The sequence below is a fragment of the Heterocephalus glaber genome, unplaced genomic scaffold, assembly GCF_053883595.1.
Source record: "Heterocephalus glaber isolate CG9 unplaced genomic scaffold, H.glaber_assembly_v1.0 deba00001673, whole genome shotgun sequence".
NCBI lineage: Eukaryota > Metazoa > Chordata > Mammalia > Rodentia > Bathyergidae > Heterocephalus > Heterocephalus glaber.
The window spans coordinates 7,635,463-7,662,339 of NW_028258410.1; the positions used below are offsets into that span (position 1 = coordinate 7,635,463).

The window sequence follows — 26,877 nt, forward strand, 5'->3', positions numbered from 1 at the left end:
AGCAGTAGCATGGGTGGGCAGGCTTCTGTGCTGTCACTGCCCCTCTTCCCCTCTGACTCTGCCACTGACCCGCCACCTGCCCCTGGGCTCCAGCTGCACACGGAATGTGCCGAGTCTAGAGGCCAGGACTGTGTGGCTTTGCAAGACAGGCAATATCTGAGGAATCGGCCTTCAGTTTCCCAGTGCGTGACCCCCGCAAGGTCTCCTGGGGTGGGGGTGGGGCTCTCACAGCCAAAGGAGGCCTCCCTATGGCTTCTCAGTTGGAGACGGGAAGCTGGGTTTCCTGCCAGGTTTCCTGCAAAACTAGATATGGAGGACTTAAGGGAACTGCTGTACAAAAACCCTGGCAGGCAAATGGAAGGCAGACGATGGGGAAAATCTGAGCAGGGCTGTGCAGCGAGAGCCTCGGAGGCACGCCCAAGGCCTCCTCGATTGTGCATTTGCCACGGTATTCTTCTGGAGCCCCTCACCCCCAGCGAGCTGAGTCTCCACTTGTACCGCCCGGGGCCCGTGGCCCTCAAGCTGCGCTCGCTGTGGGCAGGGGCTTGGCCATCTGGCCTCTTGCCAGAGGAGTGGTGCACTCGAGGATTACAGCTGCGTCCCATCCCCACGAGGGCCAGCTATCCAGGAAGCTCTCCGTCTGCACTGGGCACAGCGTGGGAAGCCCCTTCACCGCATGTTCAACCAGAAGAGCTGTGGGGGAGTCTGTGGCAATCCTGTGTGGGCGCGAGGATTGGGAAAGACGCTTAGGTGCTGCAGGGGAGCCGTGAGCAAGCGGAAGAGCTGCCAGGGGGGACCCCAGACCCTGCCCCGTGACTGTGCTGGAGCACTGGGCTGGCTGGGTCTTGCTGCCCTCTCCTGCCCCTCTGAGGGCCGCCAGGGGCGGACAGTTCGCTTCAGCTGCAGCCTGGGCCGTCTGGGACTTGCCGGCCACCCCTTGCCACGTGCTGCTCACCGGGCAGGCCCATGACCCCACGCAGGGGCCCAGATGTCCCGAGCCGCCTCCCTGCCAGGCGGCGGAGTAGCCCTGAAGCCACGTGCCCCGTCACCGGTGTCTGGTGCTCCCTGTCCACCTGCCCTCCCCTAAGCCCCTGCGTCACCACCGTTCCATTTTCAACTGGAGAACTGGGACACTAGAAGCCTCCCGGTCCCTGTCCCCTCTGCGGTGCAGAGGCCGCCGCGGGGCTCGCTTTTGTGATGCCGGAAGGTTTGGCCAACATTTTCATACAAGTCCAGCTGACGGTGCTGAGGAGGCCAGCGCTCTGCCCGGGAGGCGGCTGGCTGGGGCTAGGCGCACTCGGCGGGCCTGGGAGCACAGAGCCAGTCCTGAGGCTGGGACCTGGGCTTGCGGGGCAGAGCCGCCAGTCTAGTCCTCTCCCGGCCTCGCCCTCGGCCCCGCCCAGTGCTCTGGCTTCCCGCAGTGGCTCTCACCTATGGGCCCGGCAGATCCTGCCGCCGCACCCCAGGCATCCAGGAAGGCGGCTGTGCGATCGGGGCTGGGTCCGCCAGGAGGCAGGGGGGCCGCGCCCCGTGGAGGGCGCCCCCGGAGTGGCCGCGGGTCGGCGCTGCCTGTCACCCGCACCTGGCTGTCCCCACCGACCCTGCCGGATTCTCGCTCAAACTGGGCCTCCCCATGGGCCTCCGGCGGCACCGCAGCCTGACGCCCGCCTGGGGCGTGGAGCCCTTCCTCAGGAGGCGCCTGCGTGTCTGTCCTTTTGGGACAAGATCTGGCCGGCGGAGGAGCCAGAGGACGACGTCCCGGCGGCGCCGGGCCCCGACGCTGAGCCGCGAGCGCAGCTCTTCCGCGCGCTCCGCGACTTCGCGGCTCGCTGCCGCGGGGACCGGGAGGCGAACTGCGTCTTCGCCCGCGGGCTCTCCGGCCGACCCAGCGCCGGGCTGGTGCCCATCACCTACGCGGCCGCGGCTGCTCCGGAGACGCTTGCAGAGCAGCCGTGAGTACCCGCGCCCGGGCCAGCGCCCTGCGGGGCTTGGGTGGGAATTGGGCTCCGGGTGTCCCTGGACGCCAGGCTGAGCAGGCCGGTGTGGAGGCAGACTTGGGAGCAGGGCTACTGTTCTGCTCAGGGGGCGTCCCAGGCACGGACGGTCTGGGCGAGGCTGCGTGTGTCAGGGCTCAGGTCGGGGCGGTCACCCAGCGGCTTCTGCTGGAAGGGCAGGGCTTGGGAGGCGCCAGGTGAGGTGGGGACATGCGACTCCTGGAGCTCGTGGCAGAGATGTGGTTCAGGGGCTGTGCAGGGGCCCCTGGAGCGGGGGGCGTTAAGCCAGGCCAGAGCAGAGTTCAGACTCACCAAACCACCCCAAGCTGGTCCAGGTGTGGAGCAGGTGGACCCCTGGTCTCCGTGGAACAGGGGCACAGGTGGGGAGAGCCACCCCTCCCCCCAGAGCACCCCAGGTCCCCAGGGCTGGCCGGTCCACTGGCAGCAAGTGGTCTGTGTGGATGCCCACACTGCACAAGCAGTAGCCATGATCTGGGGTGCAGTGCTCCCCGGATGTCCTTTGAGATGCCAGGCTGCACGGCCTACTGGGGTACAGGAAAGGCCCAGCACTCCTTCGTGCCAGCCCCAAGCTGGGCACTGCTGTGTGGTGGACACAGCGGAGAGGGCTTGAGCATGTGACTCAGATCTTGGGACTGGGCCCACCCAGATGTTGTGTTTGCAGCCATCCCCCTGTCAAGATGGGCAGGTCCTGCCTCAGGTGCCTCCTTCGGGAAGGGCCACGCAGCAGGGGGTCAGTTGGAAGCTGGTGGGTAGCAGGTCCAGCCAACTTCCTGCTCCTGCACCCCGCTGGGTGCACCCCACTTAAGCCCTGGGCCGGCTTTCTGCACCCTCAGATGCACCTCCAGTGTCTTGGGCGCCAAGATGCTCATGTCTGCTGGGGGCTTTCCTGTGAAGTTAAGGCTGGAGTCACAGGAAGCAGCCTTCGAGGGGCTTCAGGCCTTTGCCATGCTTCCAGGAGCTGTCACAGTGAGGAGGGGTCTCACAGTCAGCCAGATGTGGAAGACAGACCCTGTGTGGCTCCTGGGCTGCTGGCTTGGCAGACAGGCAGGGCAGGCTTGGGGCGGGCAAAACTGCCCATGAGGAGACCGAATGACTACCTGGCCCTGGAGATGGAAGGGCTCCCACTCCTGGTGTCGTCAGTCACAAACACTGGCCCCACACCCCAGGGAGAGACCCTGAGGCACATCTTCTACAACTTGGGAAGTGCACAGGATTCCAGTTTGCATCCTGCCGAGGCCCTGTTGTGGGGCTGTAGGGAACAGCTGGGGGTGTCAGAGAAAACTGCTCTGCAGGCCCTTCCCTTGCCTCTCCTGATGGTGGACCCAGAAGGCAGGGGCTCTGGCTACAGGAGTGCTCAGTGGAGAGCAGACAGCCTCACTGGGCTGTGTCTCCAGCTCCTTAAATGAGTTTGGTTGCTTACCCGAGGCTGCTGCCCAGCCAGGTCTCGGGACACATGTCCACCAGGGTCCAGCCATATGCTTGGCACTCCCCTCTCCAGCCTGCTTGCTGATGCAACTTCCTTTCTCAGGCCTAGGCCTCTGCCCACCCCCTCCTCCCCATCCCTGTCTCCAGCTGTGTCCACCCACCAATCCAAGTCCAGCTCCACACTCTGGCCATCCCCCCATGGCCTCCCTCTGACTCTGAGTCACACTGTGAGTCGTTGTCCTCCCCCCCCCCCCCCCCCCCCCGCTCCTAACCCTGTTCCTAGTGGTCTCTGTGCTGGCCCCCGGCCCCCCTGCTTAGTGTCCCCCATTTGGTTGGATATAGGGTTGTGCTCACTGTGCTGCTCCTGTATGGCTGTAGTCCCCTGGGGTGGGGCTGGCATGCCTCACACCCTGGAAGGTCCCGGAAATGGAAGATTGGCTGGGAAGGTGGGCCAGGAGCCCCATCTAGGCCTCAGGCAGCAGACATACACAAAGCAGTAGGGCCAGAAGTGACTTTGTCTTCCCCCAAGGATGTCTCTGGCTCCCAGGTGTGAGTGAGCCCCGCTTGGTGTGACTTAAGTGGATGGTCCATCTGGGTAGGGGGACAGCAGGTGTGGGGCTCCCTGTGTCTAGGTGCCTGAGGAGTGGGTGCCTAGGAGCCCCTGTCCCCATGTGCACCCAGCTCAGGAGGAAGCATCTCCAGATGAGGCCAGGGAGCTCACGACTGGCCTGCCCTAGCCTGGCCTTCATAGGGGTGCAGAAGCTTTGAGCCCTCAGTGAGTCCCTCCTTCCCCAAATCCCCTGCTGGAGGCCTTTCCTGACCTCCTGCCCAGTCTGGATCCAGGGGCCTCCGTGGGGGCTCCTGGCTTCCGTCTAACCAGCTTCCCCAGGCAGATGGACCATGCCCAGCCAGGTGACCAAGTCCTGCCTGGACACATCAGCAGCCCAGTGAGTGCTCCTGGGGAAGATTGTTGGGGGCCTATTTCCCTGTGGACCCTCCACGAGGTTCAGAAAAGTTTCAGATTTGAGGGATTCAGCATGTGACAAGGGATAGTTAGTGTTGGGAGCAATGCTACATAATTTTAGGGTAAAATCATTTTGTTAGCCTAGTTCTCTTGCCTACAGCCCAGCTACAGAATAACTCCAGTTTGGCGTCCAGTCGCAACTGAGACTTCAGTGGTCCAGTGATGCTGTGATTCTCCAGGACAAGAAACATCCTGGGAGCTGAAAACACCCTGGGAGAACAAACATCTGCTCAGTTCCTCATTGTTCTTGGACTGTTAACATCTTCTTTACCCAGGATGTACTGAACTCTCTGCAAGCCTTTTGTTACACCTTGTTTATCCCAATGTGAACTATTGAACTCTATATTTCATTTGTTACATTTGTTTCTCCCGATGTACTGAATAAAAGGTGCAGTAAGCTGGGGGCTTTTGTCTTTGTTTCCCAGAGCAGCACTGATCAGACCCAAAGCTCAGCTTCTTCTCAGTCTCATTTGTCTACCTTTCCTGTAATTCGCTGTGTGCTGCTGTAGCTCACAGGAGACCAGGACTCACTGCAGAGGTTCTGGTAACGTCCCCTTCCCCTGTTCCCTACAAGTTAGCCTGTGGCTGGGGCTGGGAACTCAAACCAGGTCATGTGCAGCAGGGCTCACAGCCCATGGCCCAGGTGAGTAGAGAGGCTCACCTGCAGGGAGCAGCGTTCAGGTCACCTGATGGTAGCTGGGTCAGCTCAGTGCTGGCCCTAGTGGCCCCCATTTCAGCCTGAGGGCCCTTGAGACCAGCACTGGGTCCTGAGATGCCAGCATGGGCCCTGGCTCTACCTTGTGTTGGGTGGCAGGCAGCTGGGGGCCAGCACCTGGCCGGGGTCACACAGGACTAGGCCTGTGAGCTGACCACGTTCCCTGCTGTTTGCAGCCGGTACTTGAGTGGGATCAGCCGGTCCCACGCCCAGCAGCTCCTCTTGTGCCCTGCCAGCGAACCAGGGGCCTTCCTTAACCGGCCCAGAGAGAGCAGCCTCGGGGGCTTCTCACTCTCAGGTACTTGGGCGGCCCCTTGAAACTGCCCCTTCGAGGGGGCATCTGGCTCAGCGACAGTTCTGGCTGGCATGCTGGTCACCCCAGCTGTTCTCCCCTGCCCTGCCCTTCCCCCTTTCCCCTCTTCCTCCTCCTTCCATTCACTTATTCACAGACTCTCATTGCCCAGGGCTCTATGGAGCACCTACTCTGTGTCCTGTGGCCTGCCCCTGCCTGGACCCCCTCCTGCATGCCACACTGGCCATCGCAGGGACCCCACAACCAGTCTGACCCAGGCTACTGGGGAGGTTGGGGTGGCAGTGCCTGGGCAGGCCGCTGCTGAGGCATCAGTATCCATCTCTGCCATCCTAGTCCGAGCCAAGGCCAAAGTCTGCCACTACCGAATTTGTACAGCGCCCGGCAGCAGCCTCTACCTACAGGAGGGCCAGCGCTTCCCCAGTCTGGAGGAGCTGCACGCCTACTACAAGGCCAACTGGAAGCTGACCTAGAACCCCCTGCTGCAGCCCTGTGTGCCCCAGGTGGGCCCCTGGGACCCTGCCTCAGTCCCTCAGCCAGCTCCGGGCCCAGCCCTGCTTGGGTCCTGCATACTCTGGTAGGGTCAGCTCAGCTCCCTGCATGAGTTTTATCCCCTCTGAGGCTGGTGGAGGAAGGAAGGGGGGGCTGCTACAGGGTGTGCCCTGGTCCTGGGGGAGCAGGAGCCAGCCTTGGGGAGGCACCCACTACTGCTGCAGGCCTCAGGCAGAAGCTGTGGGTGAAGATCTTGATCCCTGGTGCCTCCTGGTTGCTGAGACTGTCCCAGGCGAACTGGTGAGGGGGCTGGAGCAGCAATCCAGTTTCTCTGGTCACGTAATGACAGCCCGGCCAGGGGTAGTGTTTCTGGACGGATATCTGGCTCAGGCAAAGGTGCCACTTAGGTCCCCAAAGCAGTTAGCTCCCACAGCTCTGGATCCTGCTTCCCAGAGGTCAGCACTGGTCCCCCTTGACCCCAGCCTGGGCCTGGGCAAGTGTGTGCTGGGGAGAGAGGTGCCCGAGGACTCTGCTGGGGCTCTGCCCGGGACGGGGCAGCAGGGCCCTTCTGGAAGCCCACTCTGTCCAGCCTGCTCACTTCCAGGGGAGCAGCAAGTGGGCCACTGAGCCCCTTCTCCCCGCAGAAGCCCCCGGCACAGGACAAGTGGGAGCGGCCACGCTCGGAATTTGTCCTCTGGAGGAAGTTGGGTGAAGGCTGCTTTGGGGAGGTGTGGGAAGGCCTGTGGCTGGGCTCTGTGCCTCTAGTGGTCAACGTCATCAAGCCAGGTGAGGCGGTGCTACCCCAAGTCCCCCAGCCAGGCCTGGGCCAATGCCCACTGCCCTCTGACCCTGGGGACGCCAGGGGCAGGGGCAGCGGTGGCCTGGGCAGTCCTGGAGCAGAGGCCTCTCCTGCAGCTGACATGAAGCTGGCCGAATTCACCAAGGAGATCGCGGCTCTGAAGAGCCTGCGGCATGAGCGGCTCATGTGGCTGCATGTGGTGTGCTCCACAGGGGAGCCCGTGTATATCATCACTGAGGTCCTGTGCAAGGGCAGCCTGCAGGCGTACCTGGGCAGTGAGTACCCCACTGCTGCCCCTGCCCTGCAGCAGCCCGGCTCAGCCCAGGGGGACAGCAGCCATCTTCTGGGCCTGGAGGTGTCTCAGGGCCTGTCGATGTGACATGTGGCCTACACTGCTCATACTCGCCCCTGCCAGGCCTCCAGCCAACAAGGGCTGGGATCTGGGGCGTCGGGACCGGTCCTGGGCTTTGCTACAGTCAGCCTGGTTCCAGGGCTGGGGGAGAGTCCAGGTGTGTGTGGGATATGTCTCATTTGGGTCACCAGCCTGCGTAATATGCTGGTGGGCCCAGCCAGCCTCAGGATACCCAGCCCCTCTCTGATCCTTCTCTGCCCCTGGTCTCCCTTGGGGTCTGAGCAGGTTGCACTGAGAGGTCAGGGTGCAGGCACAGGCGGCTCTCTTTCTGTCTTGCTCACTGCCCTCGCTGTGTGGCCCACAGTGGCCTCTGTAGGGCAGCCAGCCTTACTCCAGCTTGGAGATGAGGAGACTGAAACCCGGACGGGCTGAGCTGCCTGGTCAGCACCTGCCTCGCTGACCTCAGCCCTGTGCCTCTGAGCCCTCTCCCCCTGCAGGCCCCGAGGGCCAGCACTGAGCCTGCCACTCCTGCTGAGCTTCACTTGCCAGGTGGCCGAGGCCATGAGCTACTTGGAGGAGTGGCACATCGTCCACCGAGACCTGGCCGCCAGGAATGTGCTCGTGGGCAATGACCTCACCTTTGGCCTGGCCCGGCTCCTAAAGGTCAGTGGGGGAGGGTCCAGTCTTCTGAGCCCTGGGGAGGGGAGACACCTTGCTGTCTGCTCACAGCCAACCTCCCCTGTCCCCAGGATGACATCTACTCCCCAAGCAGCAGCTCCAAGATCCCTGTCAAGTGGACGGCACCTGAGGCAGCCAATTACCACATTTTCTCGCACAAGTCTGATGTCTGGTCCTTCGGCATCCTGCTGTACGAGGTCTTCACCTATGGCCAGTGTCCCTTTGAAGGTGTGCTCCCCAAGGGGACACAAGGCCTCATCGGGAAGTTTAGTCTGAGGGGGATGGCACATCCACCCTGGGAGGTGCTGGCCCTGGGAATGGCCACCAGGCCTCTTCGGGCCGAAGGGTCTGGCCAAGGCCAGCTAGTGATGCCGGAGGCTGGGCTGGGGAGGTCTCCAAAGTGACCCTGGCCCTTTCTTTGGCATCCTCCCCAAGGATGACCAATCATGAGACTCTGTGGCAGCTCAGCTGTGGGTACCAGCTGCCCTGCCCAGCTGCCTGCCCAGTGGAAGTGTACCTGCTCCTTTTGGAGTGCTGGAAGGGCAGCCCTGAGGAGCGGCCTGCCTTTGCCATGCTGCGAGAGAAGCTGGGCACTGTCCACAGGCACCTGCACCTGGGCCTCACGTGACTGGGGCTCTGGGCCCAGGGTGGCACTGAAGCTGCTGCTCCATGAAGGACATCTCCCAGGACACTGCTTGCCATTAACACATAGCGTGGATGTCACACAGCCAGGAACCCTGCACGCTTCCAGGATCTGGCCATGGGCTTCCAGTGCTGACCTGGCTACACATGCGGGCCGTGCTTGGCCCAGACACACACCCCGACAACACGGGGCTGATGTTCTCAGCCCTGTGTGGCCAGTGTTCCTGGCATCTCTGGAAGGAGGGACAAAGCACAGAAATGGATTCTCCTGGAACCACTGAGGGAGCAGCCCCTGAGCCCAGAGGCCACCTCCTCCTCTGAGCTTCCTTTCCTTGGGCCTCCCTGGCTCCCTCCCCGGGTCACAGAGCAGAGGCCAGTGTCCCACCTGCCACACTGCTGCGGCTCCCAAGCAGAGCCATCAGCACAAACTGTGCACACACCGGCCCAGCCCTGTGCCCAGGCACTGCAGACCTGGGCACACGCAGCACCACTCAGTGAGCATGCTCCGACTCAGCCGTGTGCACCAGAACTGGATGCTGGGGTCTGTCTTGGCTAGCAAAGGTGGGAGGGAGAGCTGGAGCCCATCCAGAGCCCACGGTGCCCAGAATGGACACAGCCTTAGGGGAGGTGGCAGGACTGGCAGAGGCAGGGGCCACATGAACAGCCCTTCTGTCTCCCTGGGCCTGGCTGGAGCTGGCAGGCTGGGATTGAAGTGAGCAGGCTCTGTCAGGCCATAGGAAGGGCAGGCTGGGCAGCTGGCAGCTGCACTATCAGCCATTTCCAGGGCAGGACCTGCATTTCAGAGTTGGTTCTCGGGACTGGCACTGGCTGGGAGGCAGTTTCCTGGTTGGCAGATTAGGGGCAGTGTGTGTGGAATGCACTGGTATGCTGCAAACTAGGTGACAAGTGGCGCTCAGGTTAAAAGAAAAGCCCCAGCTGGGCCACATTTACATTTTGGGTGTGGCGCTTTGGGAGTGAGGTGTGGGCGGGAACATGCAGTTGGCCCTTGATTACCCCACAGGGACCTGGATGGCACTTTACAGCTCCCATTTGGAGGACTTGACCCCGTGTGCTACAGTTCAGGGCTGAGGTCCAAAGAGGGGACCGGGTCGTAAGGGCACCGACCACACCCCTGGGTGGACCACTGCAGAGTTCACTGCTCGGTGGCTGGCCAGGCTGTGGGCATGTGGCAGGGAGTGGGCCCTGGGGTGCCCCAGAGCAGCCTGGCTGCAGGCCCGGGAGGGGGTGGACCAGGAGCCCTGGAGGTGGCACCGGCCCTTGTGTGGGGTGGGGCAGAGTGCTGTGGTCTGAGCCTCTGGAGAGTATTTCATGTCCCTGGCTCTCTCTTTGCTCTCTTAGACTCTGCCTGTTTGTTTCCCAGATGCCTGGAGGTGTGCAGCTCTCCTCTGCCTCATCCTTCACTATGATGTTTTTGCCGGGAAGCCAGCCAGCCATGAAACGAAACTGAAACTCAACCAAAATAAATCTTCCTTCCTCTAAACTTTTTGTGGCAGGCATTTTGTTCACAGAGATGAAAAGCTGACTCATACAGTTGTGTATATCAGGTGTTTTGTCCCAGCAAATGGGAACATGACTTAATACAGGCACACGGGGGTCAGGGGGTCTTTGTTCGGGGTCTCCAGAGATCCTGCTCCACCTTCCTGGGGAGGAAGACTGTCCCCAGCCTGGTGTCCCCTCGAGGGATGGAGTTGAGGGTCAGTGCTGCCCCCACGGACGTCAGTTTGTTCACAGTCACTGACTATAGGCTTTGCCCGTGGGCAGCACAGGAGGGAGCTTGAATTGCACGGTGACCCCAGGCGTGTGGGGGAAAGGCAGGGCCAACACCTGAGGAAAGCGAGAGGGCTCGGGGCAGGGCCGCCTGTGAGGAGCACAGAGGGGTTTGTGCCGAGCCTTCTGGGGCCACACCTCTGCCTTGTCCAGTCCCGGGAGAGCTGAGAGGAGTCAGGTGAGGCTTTCACCCGGCTGGGGCAGTAACGGGCTTCCCTGGTGCCCTTCCCAGCGTTGTCCGGGGTGCTGGAAGGGCTGCCATGTCTGCAGCTGGGATGGGCAGAGGAATGTGCTGGGGTTGGAGGGTTATCTGTGGGCCCTGCTGCATTCCTGGGTGTCTCGTCAGCCGCAGGCTGAACAAGTTTGCCCTCCTGGTCTCCAGGAGGGGCTGCGACTTTCCTGTTTCCTGGTGTGCTTGGACAGAAGCACCCACACGTCTGTACCCAGGGACACACCAGGGTTCCCTGGACACAGCTGGGACCCGGAGACAGGGCTTGAGGGCACTGCAGCAGACAGGGCAGGGCAGAACTGCCCAGAGCTCTGGGCCTGAGCGGCCAGCGCCCTTCTGTCCTGCACTCAGCCGCCTGGTTCCTCCCTCGAGGCCCTTCCCTCAGGCCTCTTTCAGGACAGCCTCCTTCCTCCCCACCTGCCCCAACCTGACCTCCACCTCTGAGTCCTCCCCCAGCGTGGTGGCAACGGATCTGGGCTGGCCGGGACATTTCAGATGATGGTGGGCAGTGCCACTGTTTCTCTTTTTAGTGAGAACTTTGCCTGGGACTGTAGCTTAGCGGTAGGTAGAGCACTTGCCTACCATTCACGAGGCCCTAGGTTCAATCCCCAGGACCCCAAAAATTTTTAAAAAGAGTTTGAATGAGCAGAGTGAGGGCACGATTCCCTGCCACACATCCTCACAGCCCTGGTTACTCCCCACCCTGGCCCCTGTGTGGCTGCCCCAGCACCCTCCCCTGGGTAGGAGCACCCTGGGATGGAAGGAGTCACCTGGAGGTGGGGAAGACTGCCACAGGGACACGGACACGGGGCGGGCAGGGCTAGGGGAGGGAGTCAGGGCCGCAGGGCGCAGCTGGGTGGCCGAGGACCAGCCGCAGTGGTGCCTGGGAGACACAGATGGGCTGCAGGTGCCGCTCATGGTCTCCGGACGCCCCCTTGTGCCCTTGCTAGGGAGGGCAGCACCCGCTCCTTCTACCAAGGGACTGTGGGCTGCAGGTCTGACTGGGGTGCCCCCCAGGCCAGCCCACATGCTATTGCCCCTCATGTCCTGGCCCTCAGTGGTCTTCCCGGGTGCTCGGGGCTTGGCCCTGCCGGCTGTTCTGGGGCAGAGGGAAAGCCAAGTCCTCATGTCTGGGGCAGGGGCAGCAGCACTGCTCTGAAGCCCAGGCCCCGCTGCACCCACTCTTCGTCCACAGGTCTCACCTTGAGGCCCTTCCTGCCCACTTGGTTCCTTCTCCAGGGTGGGTGGGGACCTGACCAGGGAGGTGGCTCCCTCCACCGGTCAGTGGGTGGGGAGGCTCCATGGTGAGGGGACACCCACAAGTGTGGAGCCCTTCCCAGGAGAAGTAGGGCGGCTGCCTGCAGTCCACTTCGGGGTGCACCCTGCTGCTTGCTGTTCACATCCTGACTGCCTTCCTTTGGGGCTCCCTCACTGGTTCTGCTGAGCGGGCAGACCCTCCTGGGGCTGCTCCCCACCCTCCTGGCTCCCGTCTGGCTGCGTGGCCATGTATGGGTCTGGCAAGGGAGCGCCTGGCTGGCATGGGATCAGGCGTGTGCAGGACGGAGTCCATAGGTGCAGGGTGTGGCATGCTCCCGCCCCCTCATCAGGAAGTGGGTGGGGACAGCTGGTCAGGGACAGCCCTGCCTGCCCCTCCCAGTGCAGGTGCCCACAGCTGGCCCACATCCCTCCTGCTGCTGCACTGCCATGGCGTCCCAGGGCCAGCCCCACTCGGGCCCCAAGTATATGGGCCTCTGGGACTTCGAGGCCCGGACGGATGAGGAGCTGAGCTTCCGGGCAGGGGACCTCTTCCACGTGGCCAGGAAGGAGGACCAGTGGTGGTGGGCCACTCTGCTGGATGACTTGGGCCAGGCCCTGGAAGAGGGCTACGTGCCCCACAACTACCTGGTTGAGAAGGAGACTATGGAGTCTGAGCCGTGAGTCTTAGCTCTGGGCCAGAGGGGAGGGCAGCAGCCCTGGGTGGCCTGGGGGGACAGGAGGGTGGGGGGCTCTGGGTCCATCTTCCTGCATCACGAGGCCCAGGCTGGGTCCCCAGCTGAGCCCAGCCTTGACTCCACCCTCCCGGTGCATGGTGCTGACCGGGCCACCGTGTTGCTTGACATCTGAGATGGGCCTCAAAGGCGAGGGGCCTCTCCCCTGAGACCCAGAGAGGACAGGGAATCCAGGCTAGGCTTCGGGGTGCTGACCACCAGTGGTGAAGTCTGTGAGAGTCTTAGGGCCTTTGGGAGGGTGACGCTTGCTCACTTTCCGAACAGCCAGAACCAGATGTGCGACCTAGTTAGGGGACAGGAAGGCTGCTGAGCGCACCTGCAGCCTGTTGGGTGTGTGTCCATCCTTCCCCGCTGGCCCACTGTCCCTCGATACCCCCTGGCTGGTCCCCAGGGTCTTTGAGGAACATAAGGGGCTGGCATGGACTTGTCCACAGCAGCTGAGGACCTGGGAAGGCCCAGTGGGGGGCTCCCTGCGGCCTGAGCTCCTGAGGGCCCCGACTCTCAGCACCCCCTGAGCACCTACTGCATGCCAGGTGAGCAACAAGCATGCTGGGCTGGCAAGAGAACAGTTCCAGAGGCAGAGGCCCACAGCCAGGCAACACGGGGTGAGAGGGGACATGAAAGGCTGGCGGAGGCCGGGCGGCCAGCACTGCAGGTGCAGAGTCCCTGAGGCCCTGAGAACCCAGCCTGTGTGAGGACCGAGGAGGCAAGATGCTGAGAGGCAGTGAGGGCAGGGAGAGCGCCCAGCTTTGCAGGAGCTGAGGGCAACTCCAAAGGGGTCCGTGCCAGGTGGTGGTCTCACTGTGGGGCCTGTGTTCTGACAGCTCTGGGGGGAGCTGGCGACACCGAGGGCAGAGGCTCCCCAGGGCCCACCCTGCACTCCACAGCACAGCACTCCTCTGTGCTGTCAGAAGCCAGTGTGTGCTGGGCGTGGTGGTGCATGTCTATAATCTCAGTGCTCTGAGGCTGAGGCAGCAGGGCCACAGGTTTGAGCCCAGCCTGGGCAACGTAGTGACTTGAGACCCTGTCTCAAAAAGCCAAGACGGCTGGGGATGGGGCTCAGTGTGAAGGTTCTTTCCTGGGTTCCATGCCCAGTACTGCAAAGGAAAAAGAAGCTAAATGTGCCTGAGTGCTTTGAGGGGTCCTGTGTGTGTGTGTGTGCAGGACCATGCTTCCTCCTCTGGTCACTAGGACCTTTCCCAGCATCCAGAACCTGCTCTTTGGGACCTTCAGGCTTCGTGACAGACAAGAAGGGTCCCTTCAGGGTTGGGGGTGGTGAGGTGGGGCAGCTTGGTCAGGGCTAGGGGTGCGAGGGGCAGCCGAAGATGGCAGGGATGGCAGGTGGGCACTGAGGGCTTGGCTCTGGCTCAGGCCGCCCCTTCTCTGCAGGTGGTTCTTTGGCCACATCTCCCGCTCCGAAGCAACACACCGGCTGCAGGCAGAGGGCAGCTCACTGGGCACCTTCCTGATCAGGGTCAGCGAGCAGTCAGGCGCTGACTATGTTCTCTCCGGTACAGCCCCTGACTCGTCCCTGTCTGCCCATGCCTCGGTGGCCTCTTCCCTTCAGACTCGTGGCGGGCTGGGCCCCTCTGGCTGGGAGTCCAGGACGTCTGGCTCTCTTAGGAGCTCTGACCCTCCTCGGGGTTACAGCCCCCGCCCAGTGTGGCTCTCTGTGGTGGAAGCGGGAACAGACAGCAAGGGCAGCCCCTCTCTGGGGTGGAGAGAGCTTTCCTGGGGTCCTTTCCTGCCAGCCCGGCCACGCCACCATCACGGGAAGTGTGCAGCCCATGGGTGCCTTGCCCGGGTGTGAGCCTGAGAGTGCGTGGGGAGTAGCAGCCTGGCTGACCGGGACCTCAATTCGGCCAGGGCCATGGCAGAGGCTGGGCAGCTGTGGCCAGGCAGGGTGGGCCTCTGGCAGCAGCAATCTGTGGGACCCAGGTCCGAGAGCAGGGGTGGCTGGGCTTGGCGCGTGCTGGGCTGGGATGCTGCTCACTCTCCCACCTGTGCCACCCTGTCCCAGTGCGGGATGCTCAGGCTGTGCGGCACTACAGGATCTGGCAGCACAAGGGCGGCCGGCTGCACCTGAACGAGGCAGTGTCCTTCTCCAGCCTGCTGGAGCTCGTGGACTACCACAAGGCCCAGAGCCTGCGCCCTGGCCTGCGGCTGACTGTGCCCTGCTGGAAGGTAGGGCTGCCCGCTCCTGCCAGACCCAGTTGCTCAGGGGCGGGCGGCACAGAAGCCAAGGTTGCGCAGAGCAGGGGTGGGGTGGAGGGGCCAGAAGCCCGGCTGACGGGGCCTGAGGAGAGCTGCATCTGTGTTTGGACACAAAAACCCTCTCCAGCTGAACGAGGCCCTAGGTTCGAGATAAAACTGGGCTCCTCCCTGGTGTGGGGTTCAGAGCAGGCCCCTCCCGAGGGTGAGCCAGGGGCTCCCTGCCCTGTGCCCCCTGTTCCTCCAGCACCAGGCTGAGCCCCTGCCCCACTGGGCCGACTGGGAGAGACCACGGGAGGAGTTCACGCTCTGCAGGAAGCTGGGAGCCGGCTACTTCGGGGAGGTCTTTGAAGGGCTCTGGAAAGGCCAGGTCCGTGTGGCCATCAAGGTGATTTCCCGAGGTGAGTGAGCTGAGCCGGGGCCTCTGCTGACAACGTGCCCCTCCCCTAAAGCCCCGACCATTGGACCTACTGGGTACCAGCAGCATCGAGGAGTTCCTCCCATCCGAGCACTGAGCAGGCCCGACTCTGCTTAGCTTTTGGGGACAGACACATGGGGTGCATCCAGGGTGGGTGGCCGCAGTTGAGGGGGTTGTTTGTTTCAGGGACCCCTGTATTATTACCTGCATTTATTATAAAAGGGAACTTTAATTCCTTAATGAAATGGAAAGCCATTAAAACGAAGAAATATTTAAACATCTTGCAAGGTTCACCTGGCACTCCCCTGGGAATCAGGGCCAGGTGCAGGAAGCCATGGGCAGTGTCCGCCTCCAAAGCTCTAGCTCAGGCAGACATGGACAGGCAGGGTGTAGCGAGGTCTGCTGGGGGCACCCTGGGGTGCCGGGCCTGGTGTGGAGCCCTGTATCGTGGCCTGGGTGCTGGGCCCACAAGTGCTGAGCAGCTGGTGTGTGAAAGGACTGTGGCTCTGCCCCCAGACAATCTCCTGCACCAGCACACCTTCCAGTCGGAGATCCAGGCCATGAAGAAGCTGAGGCACAAGCACATCCTCGCGCTGTATGCGGTGGCCTCCTCAGGAGACCCTGTCTACATCATCACGGAGCTCATGCCCAAGGGGAACCTGCTGCAGCTTCTGCGGGGTGAGTGGGCAGAGGCCTCCATCCAGCTTCTTCCCGGGGTGGTGCAGGCAGGCTGGAGGCCCAAACAACAGCAAGCAGCAAACCAGAGTGCAGATCACCCCTGCCGTGCCTGGCAGCTGGGAGCGCCCAGATGCACTTGCCGCTTTCTTAAGAAATGACTTAAAGGCCAGGCGTGGTGGCGCACACCTGTGATCCCAGCACTTGGGAGGCTGAGGCAGGAGGATCGCCACAAATTCGAGGCCAGTCTGGACTACACAGAGAGAACTTGCCTCAAAAAACATTATTAATAATAATAATAATAATGATGATGATGATGATGGAAGTGAGGAGCAATGACTTAGAATATAATAAATCTTCCATCTGCTCATTGTAAACATTGAGAAACTACAGACACTACAGACAAGAAAAGCATTTGGGTCCTGCACCCAGTTAACTGAGTGGGCAGAGCAGCTGCTAGGCTCTTGCAGCGAGCTTCTCCTGGAGCCTCCGCTCTCCTTCTGGCTTGCAAACACGTACACACACACACATGCACCCTTAAACACGTGCACACTTACACATAAGCACTCATCTGTGCACGCACACACAAAGCATCTCACCCGGGAAGCTCCAGTCTTTCCTTCAACCCCCAAACAAACCGCTGCCAGTTAAGTGAGATGCTGGAAAGTGCTGCCTAATTTTGGATAAAGAAATGGAGATATGCAGTGTGGGGTAAATGACACGTGGTACACGTCTATGTTGAGGGCTGGGGATTTAGCTCAGTGGTTCCGCCACCTGCTTCACAAGCTCAAGGACCTGAGTTCGATCCTTGGTACCAAACAAACAAACAAACAAAAAAATGTGTTTGGGCCAGGGATTTAGCTCAGTGGTTCCGGTGCCTGCCTCGAAAGTGCAAGGTCCTGAGTTCGATCCCCGGTACCAAAAACAAAAACAAAAACAAAAAAACCCAACACAAAACAAAAAAACCCAACGTCTATGTGCCTAGGGACTGACATACCTGTGGGATCTGTGCCCACACTCTTCACATAGTAAGTCAGCTTGGTCATCACCACTAGCAGTTCATGGCAGATGAGACGCACCGTGCACAGCACACAGACGCGATGCGCCATCCCGGCACTCACTGCTGCTGAGCCCATGGGGGGTCTGTGGTGTAAGCAGTGCTATGGGGAACCCTCCTGCACACTTCCCTGTGCTCAGACAGTTTCTGCTATCAGAGGGTGTGACACACTGTGCTTGATCAGAAGGCTGGGCTGGCCCACTGTCTCAGCTTTAAACCAGGCCGAGGCCCAGGAGGAGCCGGAGCCTGGACAGCCAATGGCAGATAAGGACTTGGGCCTGGCTGGCCCAGCTGAGTCTGGGCTCTGGTCACCACACAGACTCTGAGAAGCAAGCCCTGCCTGTTTCCGAACTGGTGGACGTCGCATCACAGGTGGGCAAGGGCATGTGCTACCTGGAATCACAGAATTACATCCATCGGGACCTGGCTGCCAGAAACATCCTTGTGGGGGAGAACAACATCTGCAAAGTGGGAGACTTTGGGCTGGCCAGGCTAATCAAGGTAGGGCAGCAAGGTCAGCCATGAGGAAGGCGGCTCCTGACAGGGTGACAGTGACAGGAAAGGCTGGTCCACCCACACCTCCAGGGCCTCCTTCACTCTCACAGGAGCCCATCGGGAGCTTGGGCCTTCCCATCCCTGCACTCTGACCCCAGTCTCAGGGAATGGATGCTTCTGACCGCTGGGGTGGGCAGAGCTCCCTCTGGTGGCAGCAGGTGGCAGTCGGTGGGTCAGACGCGGTCAGCGGTTGTGGCTGCACCCTGGCCCACGAGACCTCTGCTCCTGGCCAGTCCGTGCAGCATGTGTGTGGGTTAGGGGGCACAGGGAGCCCCCACGATGCAATCAGACAGATGCCCCTATCTGATTGCAGGAGGACATCTACCTTTCCCACGACCACAAGATCCCTTACAAGTGGACGGCCCCGGAAGCGCTCTCCCGAGGGCATTACTCCATCAAATCTGACGTCTGGTCCTTTGGGATCCTCCTCCATGAGATTTTCAGCAGGGGCCAGACACCCTATCCAGGTATGGCCCCAGAGCATCCCTGACAATGGTGGACAGTGGGCGAAGTGGGGCAGGTCCGAGGCAGCCATCAGGGACGATGAGAGGAGCTTCCTGGGTGCCTTCCCCAGGACAGCACCTGCCCCATTCACTAGCATAGGCACCTCCTGTGGCTGCCATGTGGGGAGGGAGCCAGCAGGCCCAGGCCCCAGTGGGGGTGGCTGCAGGTGAGGCTTCCTGCAGCTGGGTTTCCAGGGTGGAGGTTGGGCGTCAGCCTCCCTGCAGTCCCGCTCCTCTGGTCCCACTGGCCCCAGGCATGTCCAACCGAGAGGCCTTCCTGAGGGTGGACGCCGGCTACCGAATGCCCTGCCCCCTGGAGTGCCCACCCAATGTGCACCAGCTGATGCGCTCTTGCTGGAGCAGGGACCCCGAGCAGAGACCTTGCTTCAAAGCCCTGTGCGAGAAACTCTCCGGCTTGGCTAGGTACGAAGACCTGCTCTGAACTGCCTCGAGGCTGTGTCCAAGGCCCGAAGAGAGGCGGCCTGGGCTGAGATCAAGGGTGTGCACTGTTCACTGGCTACTGAGATGATGGGGGAAGGAGGCACGTGGCACACCATGAGCGAAGGCAGCAGCAGCAGGACACCAGCCTCTCACCCACTCCCTCAGAAGCAGGCCCAGCATGGCCCCTCGCCGGCTCTCTCCTCTCTCATCTCAGATGTCAGGTGGGGGAGGACTGTCTCACAGGGACCTCAAAACAACCTGGGCTGCAGGACTTGCCGAGTTCTTGCCAGCTTGCTGCCTTCAGAGCCCACTTTCTGTCCTCCGTGCTCAGCAAGGGTGGACTGGGCCTTTGGGTCTTCGATCTGAAGGCTCCAGTCACATCAGTCTCACAACTGAATAAATCTGACTGCTTTTCTTTTGTTAACCTGTGCCCTGTTGAAAGGGTCTGAGCTGTGAAGCTTGAAACAGCAAGGAAAAGACATTGATTTCTCTCCCTACGTTTTCTGGGGCCCAAAGAGGGGTGGTTGAGACGCCCACTTGCCCTGGAGCCTGCAGAGATCATCGAGGACAGCTGAGGTTGGCCAGGGAAAAGCAGATTCTTTCCCTGACCTCTGCCTGTAGTCCTGAGTTGGCAGTGGGAGATACAGATTTGTCTTCTCTTTGCCAAGTTCAGCTCAGCAGGAGATCCTATGTGTTTGGTTTTGGTGCCCACTGGCCCACTCTCCAGTGACGGCTGCTTGTCTCAGGAGCCTGCACTTGAACAGCCCGAGGCAGGGGAGCCTACCGCTGGGGGCCCTCTGCCCTTGCTACCTGTGGCCACAAAGGTCTCTTCCTCCCTTTGCTGTCTTGGGACATGGTTCTGAACCTCCCAGTGAAGCACTATCCTGCGCTTTTGGGGAATCTCCTGGCTGCGATGAAGTCATAAAGGACTAAGCAGCTGATCCTGCTGGTGAAAGGTCTCTGGTTTAAAGGAAAAAGGAAAGGAGTCCGGTGCTGCCAGGCATATTTACCTGGTAGCCCATGCTTGGGCAGCGGTGTGATTTCTACGGCCTCTCTTCTCCCCACCGGGCCGGTTCACCACCTCTAGCCCTGCCACAGCCCTCTGCCCCGTCCTCCTGTCTTCCCAGGCTCCCTCCTCCTTGTGCCTCTTTGTGCTTCCCTCCTGTCCCCTCAAGTGCTGCTGTGTCCCCTGGGAACCCTGCCAGGCCTTCCCGTCCCTCACACTGGCTCCTTGTATGTGTGGACATTAGGGGTCCCCCAAAAGCTCCCTAAGGCTGACAAGGGAAGAGGTGGGTAGAGTTGGGCACGATAACCTCTCTAGATGCCTTCCAGCCATTGCCATGGCCGATGGCCTCCCTAGGACTGACCCCCAATAATGGGGAACTACACCCCCGACTCCCCCTCTTGAGAAAAGCATCCTCTTGGTGTGCCTTTGAGCTCACCAAGTTTGTTTTGGTTTTTGTTTTGGTACCGGGGATCGAACTCAGGTTCTTGCGCTTGTGGGGCAGGCGGTGGAACCACTGAGCTAAATCCCCAGCCCTGTACTCTTCTTTTAAATGCAGCTGAAAAATGACAAGAGAACATCGTGAACTTTGCACTGTTAGAATGATCACCCATTAAATGATCAGTGGTCAATACATTTGCATAATAAGGAAATTATGTATAGAACACTGCAAAAACCCAGTAAAAAGATGGAAGTGTGTCCATTCCTGCTCAGGTTTCCCTGCAACCCCATTCTCTGCTGTGCAGTCCTTGTGACTCCAAAATGTACAGCTATTACTGCTCCTTTCGCCTCTCACTTTTGCCCAAAACACAATTTGGGTAAGAATACAAATGGAAACAAAGTAGTAGGTATGTTCCCACTTTGCCAACCTGGGACTAAACATTCTAAAGCGGCAGCTGCAGGCTCTGGGCACCCTGGTTCATACATAGTTGTCATGTGGCATTTGTCAACCTCCAGGGGGCATTACCAAATTAATTTATAAAATGCCTTAAGAAGTTCTATTCAGATTGACCTAGAGATAAATGAGTGCTCGTATTATTCTGGAAACCCAGAAATACAGAAACTAACCAAATGTTCACATGACCTGGAACTATCTTTGTAAATAGAACTAGTTTTAAGAATGTTGGTAAAATAAAAATACGAATGGCTTCAAAATTGTCAGTGCTGACTACAATGCAGATAAACTTTGTTTCTACCTGGGTTCAGTCAAATAAGCTTAATCTTATTGGCTGTTTAAGATCATAAAACTAGCAGGGTGTGGTGGTGCATGCTGCTCACTTGGAAGGCAGAGGCAGGAGGATCCTGAGTTCAGGGCCAGCCTTGACTACATACTGAGGGGGCTGGGAATTTAGCCCTGTGGTTCCAGTGCCTGCCTTGAAAGTGCAAGGACCCGAGTTCGATCCCCGGCACCAAACAAAAAAGTGGTGCTCATGACTGAGTGCTGGGGTCACAGCTCACGGTGCTCACTTTCCAGTTTTCACCAGAACTATAAATAATCATGTAACTTAAACCATTAGAAACAATGAAAGGCAAGTTTGCATGTAAAGTATACAAGGAAAATAAGATAGTTTTGGTAAGGAAAGTTATACGGTTGTATAAAGGATGTTTTGGGGAAAGAAGTAGTTAATTCTGGAGCAAAGTAAAATGGCTGACAGAATAAGAACAAGAAAAAAGTAGGAAGAAAAAAGCGATGGATACTTTATTTAAAAGGTAAAGTGTGTGTGAAAAGGGAATCTTACGTATTCAAAGCTGGCTAAGATTGCACAGATTTATAGAGTTCCTCTAAAAGTTAGCTTTAGTGATGCAAAACTGGACTTTGGCATTATGAAAGCTTCTCATCTTTTAGGTAATTGGCCCAGGAAACAAGGGTTGTGCTTGAACATCATTTCTTGGCTTCATGCTATCTTTCACCAGGTCTTTCCTTACTAAAGGGTCTTAATGTTGAAAAGGCCAAGTTGTGTTCATAACCATGTAACCTAAATTTGCCTTTAAAAACCTTTTATCACTTTGATTAAACTGAGAGCCTAGATTATATCATCGTGTTTTTAAACTTCGGCATGTTTGACAACTTCTAAAATCAAATTCTAAATTAAATCTTTTTGACTTTGAAGTAACTGGGTACTTCCCAAAGGGCCCCTGGAATTACCTCAAAAGAATGTATCTTGTCTTGTAAGAGTGGAATTAAACTAATTATGTTTATTTGATGTGTTAAGTGATTCGAGAAAGTCAATAAAGTGATGCTAAACTTTCTTTAGATGTATTTATGAGTGTTGTACAAGTGTTGAAGAAACTGTATAAAACTCCTAGAAATCTCTATCCCCTGGTATGCTATCAGTCGTTTGTCTATTATGTTAAAATGTTGCATGAGACAGAAATAACCACATTTCATCAACAAATGCATCAATAAACTCTTCATATATGGCTTTAAGTATTTTCTTACAGACTTTTACTTTTTGAAATGAAAGCATTTGCAATCAGCCCTAGTCTCAAACTACTTCTCCTTCGAGGATTCACGAAGGTGAATCTGACAGTTGCTCTGGAAGGCTCCTGCTCAAGAGCACCACTGAACTGGTGAGAGCTTCCTGAACCCAGTGAAGAAATAGATGGGCTCCTAGTTGTTCCAAGATCAGCCAGAACAAGAACTGCCTGCCTAGAACTGATTGAACAGATGAAAAGAATTTAAATTACTTTTTTTTTTTTTTTGGTACCGGGGATTGAACTCAGGTCCTTACGCTTGCAGGGCAGGAGGCAGAACCATTGAGCTAGATCCCCGGGCCTAAATTATTTTAAAACATGCTGGCTCTTGGGCTGGGGATGTAGCTCAGCGAAAGACCTGGGCCCCGGGTTCAATCCTGTGGGGGACACTGTGCTAATGGTGGTATGGCAATTGATAAAATATGCCTTTGTGAGCAAGGTGAAGCGACCTTTTCCTCTTGCTGATCCTTTCAGAATTCACAAGCTATTAGTGAGTACCTTATTTTTATGGCAACATAGTCACCTGCACAAGTTCAACAAGAATTTGTTTTCCTTGTAACAGGACATGAATGGAAACACTGGTTGCATTACCAGGATTGTGACTGGAACGTCACATTTTCAGACTAGGTAGGGAACTAAGGTGGACTTCACAGAGCGAATGAAGGCCTTTGAGCAGAATGGCCTTGGAAACACGATTGTCTTCTGATGAGAAAGGATGTCACTTTACACAAGCCCAGGAAGCCTGAGATACTTTTATAGAGAAACTTGAGAAAAACTCACCTAGCCGGGCGTGGTGGCACATGCCTGCAATTCCAGCACTTGGGAGGCTGAGGCAGGAGGATCACCACAAGTTCAAGACCAGCCTGGGCTACATAATGAGTCCGTAGCCAGCCTAGACTACACAGTGAGACCCTGTCTCAAAAACAAACACACAAAACTCACCCAAATTGCTTCCTAGCCTCAAGGACCTTTTGTTTTGGTTCATTTTCTTGGGATAGGGTCTCACTGTGGAGCCCAGGCTGTCCTCAAACTTGTGCTCCATGACACTCAGCCTCAAGAAACTTTTTATTTTTTGGTACCGGGGATGGAACTTAGGTCCTTGCGCTTTGGAGGCAGGCAGCAGAACCACAGAGCTAAATCTCCGGCCCCAGTCAGACTGAACTTTTAAAAGATTCAGGTTCCGCCACCTGCCCTCAAAGTGCAAGGTCCCAAATTCCATCCCTGGTACCAGAAAAAAAAAAAAAGATGCACAAAAGTTCTGTCTGACAGTCCACATAAAGTCCCAGCAAAGCAAACACCAAACACGGTGTGGTTAATCTATTCTTGCTGCATTTTGAGAGACTAAATTTGTTGAGCAATTAAGCCTTACTTTGATAGAAATGGGGGGCTGTGGGAAGAAAAGGTGCTTCAGGACTGCAATGCCCTGGCAGTAGTCACCCGTGCTGATGGAGACTGAGGGTTTGCTGTCACCTCACCTGTGATCCTGACTGACACCTGAGTTCACTTTCTCTGTATCTGGCTACCAGCCTCCGACTTTTCTTCCACCCCTGGTTTGGAATCACTGAAAATGGAAACTGCCCTTCCCTGGGGCCCTGGAACTACACCTGGACAACTGGTAAACACTCCAGGGACCACTGCCACTCCCACATGGGACAGCTTCGACATAGGCCAGCTAGAGCTCAGGAGCACAGGGCCACTGCCTGCCTCATCCACCACCCCAGGCCCGATCTCGAGAAACCCTGAATGGCTGCCCTCACTGAACACCTGATGGCCACCCCAGAGGAGCCAGCTTCTGTGGAGGAAACAAGGCAGCACCGTTTACCTCCCCTTGCACTGACCTACTACCAGGTCCTGGACTTGGACAACTTCCACCCCACCAACTGTTCCTGGGCTGTGAAACTCCGTGGGCAAGTTCCCAACAAAGGTAGTGAGTGCAGGAGCACACAGCGACCGGGCTTGTCCCCAACACAGCAGAAGCAGGATGGCCATACACCCTACCTGCTTCCTTCCTGGAGCAGGTCCCAAAACACAGGACGGCCACTTTCTGGCCTTCTCTGAAGACCTCCCTGTAAAGAGGGCTGACCCAGTACCCAAAGCTAGGGTTCAAAAAGCTCGATTCCCAAGCACTTTGAGTTTTGGAGCATTTAGGATTTTGAGTTTCCATATTAGCGATGCTTAACTGTTAGTTGATGCAACTATTCCTAAACCGAAGTCTAGGTTTTAAGATCTGAAGCATTTCTGGTCAAGCATCTCAGGTAAGAGATACAGATTCTCCTGGGGTTTTTTGTTTGCATTCTGAAGGATCCTGTGTCACACACAATTTATATAATCGATGAACCTGTATGTTCTCTTGTTAACTGTCTTTTGTGGCTATCTCTGGGGCGAAGCTTGTTGTGGGGACCCTAAGGAGTAGCTCCACATCAGGCTCGCCTCCAGACCATGAAGAGGCCCCCTAGCCACGAACCAGCCCAATCCCGAGGCAGGAGGCTGCCCCAGCTAGGACATCAGCTCCCTGACATTGCAGGCCTGGCCCAACGCTGTGCACCCTCCCCAGCTGATTCCAAATCTGAAGTTCTCTGTAGCAAACCCACCCTTGGAGCTAACCAAAAGCCCGTCAGCTGACTCAAGATGAAGGCCAAGCCCATGCCTGGGTGGCAGGTGTGGTAGGGACCTGAATTTTGGCTGGGCTCTCCCTTCACAACCAGGCTCCCTGCCCAAACTCCAGCATTTGCAGACAACACTACAGGTGGGGCGGCAGGGTGGATGGGCGGTGGAGAACTGCTGGACACTGCCCAGAACCCAGGTAGTTGTCCCAGCATCCTGCTGGGAGAATCAGCAGCCACTATGAGGGGCTTTGCAGGTCTTGTAGGGACTCTGGCCAGAAAGACCAAGTGGGGCTCGGGGTACCCCTCGAAGTACCGTCCCCTCAGGCACCTATCCAAGGTAGGGGGTCCTCCTCTACCCAGTCCAGCACTGGCCACCTAGCCTTCGAGGGAGTGAGGCCCCCTACCCTGCAGGCCACCTGGGCACCAAGGGAGACAGGCGAGGGGCTCAGCTGTGAGGGGTGTAAGCTGCACATAGCTTCCCATGGACTCTCTCCAGCTATTTATTTCACCGTGGGGTAGGGTGGCAGGAAGGCCTAATGAACCCCACCCATGGCCCTCCCCCCACAAATACAGGCCTCTCTTACCTCTGCTGACCTCAAGCCACCCGCCCCAGCTCCTGTGCTTCCTGATGTCTAAGGTGGGTTTCCTGTGACAGGAAGGCCCCTGAGGGTCCTGAAGCCCTGTTCCTCAGCCTGTCCACCCACCTTCCTCCCTGGAGCTGAGGAGGAATGTCAAGGTCTTCTAAGGGGGTCCTTCAAGGGACGCTGGGTCCCTCCAACTGAAGGCTCCTAAATTCAAGCAAGAAGTCCAGACTCCCCAATGGCCACCCTGCAGCTCAGGTTGTGGGGTGGGGGCACCTGCCCTCCCAGACACCCCACCCACTTGCCCAGGACATCTCACCAGAGAGAAGGCATCACTGTGAAGTCCGGGTAGAAGGCCCCCAGGAAGCAGGGCCAGCCCAACAGGAAGTGAGGCCAGCAGGGAGTCAGTCAAGTCTCAGACACACCACCCGGGCTGTGGCTGCTGGGAGTTTATTTTCTGCTTGGTGCAAGGCACAGTTAGCAGAGTTAGGAAAGCTCAGTGCGGCCTGGAGAGCAGAGCATCTCCGGCCTTCTGCTGGTGGCTGGCGTTCTGGTGCGTCCACTTGCTGCAGCCTGCCTAATCTAAGGGGAGGGGAGGGGAGGGGAGGGTTGGCAGGGCTCGGCTGACCTAGGAAGCCTTGGCTGGTCGTACGTTCAGGTCAGGACGAGGGCCTGGTGTTGGCCTGGCTGGGCTGGCTGAGCGGCTGCTTCCCTGTGGTTTCCGAAGCCAGGCCACTGGTGACCACGCTGCTGGGAGCCTGGGGGGCTTCCGAGCTGCGACCAAGCACGGGTCAGTGGGTCAGAAACCGCTTCCTTCCATACTCACCCCAGCCCCTCCCGGGGAGGCGGACTCACTGCTCTGGGGACTCCAACACTGTGGCCATGAATGGGACAATGGGCTTCCCGAAGAAGAAGCTGGCCCACCAGTGACCTGGGTCGGCCTTGGGGAGACCTGCGAGAAACAGCGCGGTGACGACCCCATCGCCCGGGTGGGACCCCGCGCTCCCGTCCGTCTGCGCGGCGGGACCTGCGCTCACCCAGGTGGTGGGGGACGGCTTCCCCGGGGTACTCGGCACTTCCGCAGGAGCTGCTGCCGGACGCGGAGCCCAGGCGGCCTGGGGAGGGGAGGGGGGTCAGCCGCAGCGGCCTCGCCGGCGGCCCGCATCTGGGCTCGCGGGGCCTACTTACGCCGGTAGTAGTCGTGGGTGGCCACGAGCGAGCCGCTGGAGGGGATGGCTGCCATGCTGTCTGCGCGCGCTGGAACCTGCGGGGGTGCGGCCCTGGTCACGGAGCCCGCGGCGGGCGGAGGCCGCCCGGCGCCGCCACCTCCCCCCCTCCCCTCCTCCCCTCCCCGGGCGGCGCCGGGCGGCCCAGCGGCCGAACAAAGGCGCTCTGTGCACCCCCGGTCAGGCCCGGCCCCGTGCTCTGACCTCGCCGGCGACCCCTCGAGCCTCAGCGCGCAGTCACGGGCGGCGGGGCCGGGGTGCTAGGCCGCGAGGCCCACCTGCAGAGCAGGCCGCAGCAGGCACCGCTCCAACGAGATAGCGCGCCGGCGACGGCCGCGACGCGGGGGGCGAGGTGGCCCCACGTGGGCCCGCCCACCGAGCTGGCCCCGCCCCTAGGCCCCGCCCCGTCAGCCTCCGGGACTCCCGGACCGCAGTGCAGTTCCGGCTCCGGCCGCCTGGGGCCGCCCGCGAGCGACCCGGCCGGGCCCAGACCGAGAGGTCGAGGACTTCCTGCCTGGGTCCTAGCGCCGGACCCGTGCCCAGCCCCACTAGTGCTGGCTCCCCTGCACCTCCGTCTACGCTGCTCGCCTGCGCCCAGCCCGCAGGTCCGCCCACTCGCGACAAACGAGGGCTCCTGCTCCGCGGCGG

General features: G+C 59.0%; 3 protein-coding genes across 5 annotated transcripts; 2 read left to right on the forward strand and 1 right to left on the reverse strand.

Annotated features, from left to right (window-relative positions):
* The first annotated feature begins 317 nt into the window (after positions 1–317).
* Srms (src-related kinase lacking C-terminal regulatory tyrosine and N-terminal myristylation sites) lies at positions 318–9,799 on the forward strand. The gene is given in 8 exon segments (XM_021255249.2): positions 318–1,703; positions 1,706–1,952; positions 5,356–5,477; positions 5,826–5,992; positions 6,626–7,055; positions 7,614–7,795; positions 7,882–8,042; positions 8,246–9,799. Coding segments are annotated over 8 exon segments (1,572 nt in total). The 5' UTR covers positions 318–1,633; the 3' UTR covers positions 8,439–9,799.
* A 2,260-nt stretch (positions 9,800–12,059) lies between these two features.
* Ptk6 (protein tyrosine kinase 6) lies at positions 12,060–21,758 on the forward strand. Its single transcript, XM_004841077.4, has 8 exons — positions 12,060–12,403; positions 13,868–13,989; positions 14,499–14,662; positions 14,937–15,090; positions 15,624–15,785; positions 17,159–17,340; positions 17,708–17,861; positions 18,152–21,758. Exons 1-8 carry the CDS (start codon positions 12,174–12,176, stop codon positions 18,337–18,339), a joined length of 1,356 nt encoding a protein of 451 aa, XP_004841134.1. The 5' UTR covers positions 12,060–12,173; the 3' UTR covers positions 18,340–21,758.
* Positions 21,759–25,437: 3,679 nt separating this feature from the next.
* Ppdpf (pancreatic progenitor cell differentiation and proliferation factor) lies at positions 25,438–26,597 on the reverse strand. Of its 3 annotated transcripts, none has more exons than XM_004841075.4 (5): positions 26,434–26,593; positions 26,192–26,267; positions 26,041–26,118; positions 25,859–25,955; positions 25,438–25,777 (listed from the first exon to the last, which is right to left on the reverse strand). In XM_004841075.4, exons 2-5 carry the CDS (start codon positions 26,244–26,246, stop codon positions 25,663–25,665), a joined length of 345 nt encoding a protein of 114 aa, XP_004841132.1. In that variant the 5' UTR covers positions 26,247–26,267; positions 26,434–26,593; the 3' UTR covers positions 25,438–25,662. The 3 variants fall into 3 exon arrangements, with proteins under 3 accessions (XP_004841132.1, XP_004841133.1, XP_021110907.1); XM_004841076.4 differs by having other exon boundaries at positions 26,508–26,552; XM_021255248.2 differs by lacking the exon at positions 25,859–25,955 and having other exon boundaries at positions 26,434–26,597.
* Positions 26,598–26,877: the final 280 nt, after the last annotated feature.

Coding starts and splice junctions, on each gene's coding strand:
- Ptk6 (XM_004841077.4), top strand. CDS start 12,174: ATGGCGTCCCAGGGCCAGCCCCACTCGGGCCCCAAGTATATGGGCCTC. Junction 15,786..17,158: donor CCTGCTGCAGCTTCTGCGGG/GTGAGTGGGCAG, acceptor GTCACCACACAG/ACTCTGAGAAGCAAGCCCTG. Junction 17,341..17,707: donor GGCTGGCCAGGCTAATCAAG/GTAGGGCAGCAA, acceptor ATCTGATTGCAG/GAGGACATCTACCTTTCCCA.
- Ppdpf (XM_004841075.4), bottom strand. CDS start 26,246: ATGGCAGCCATCCCCTCCAGCGGCTCGCTCGTGGCCACCCACGACTAC. Junction 25,956..26,040: donor AGCCGTCCCCCACCACCTGG/GTGAGCGCAGGT, acceptor TGTTTCTCGCAG/GTCTCCCCAAGGCCGACCCA. Junction 25,778..25,858: donor GTGTTGGAGTCCCCAGAGCA/GTGAGTCCGCCT, acceptor GCTTGGTCGCAG/CTCGGAAGCCCCCCAGGCTC.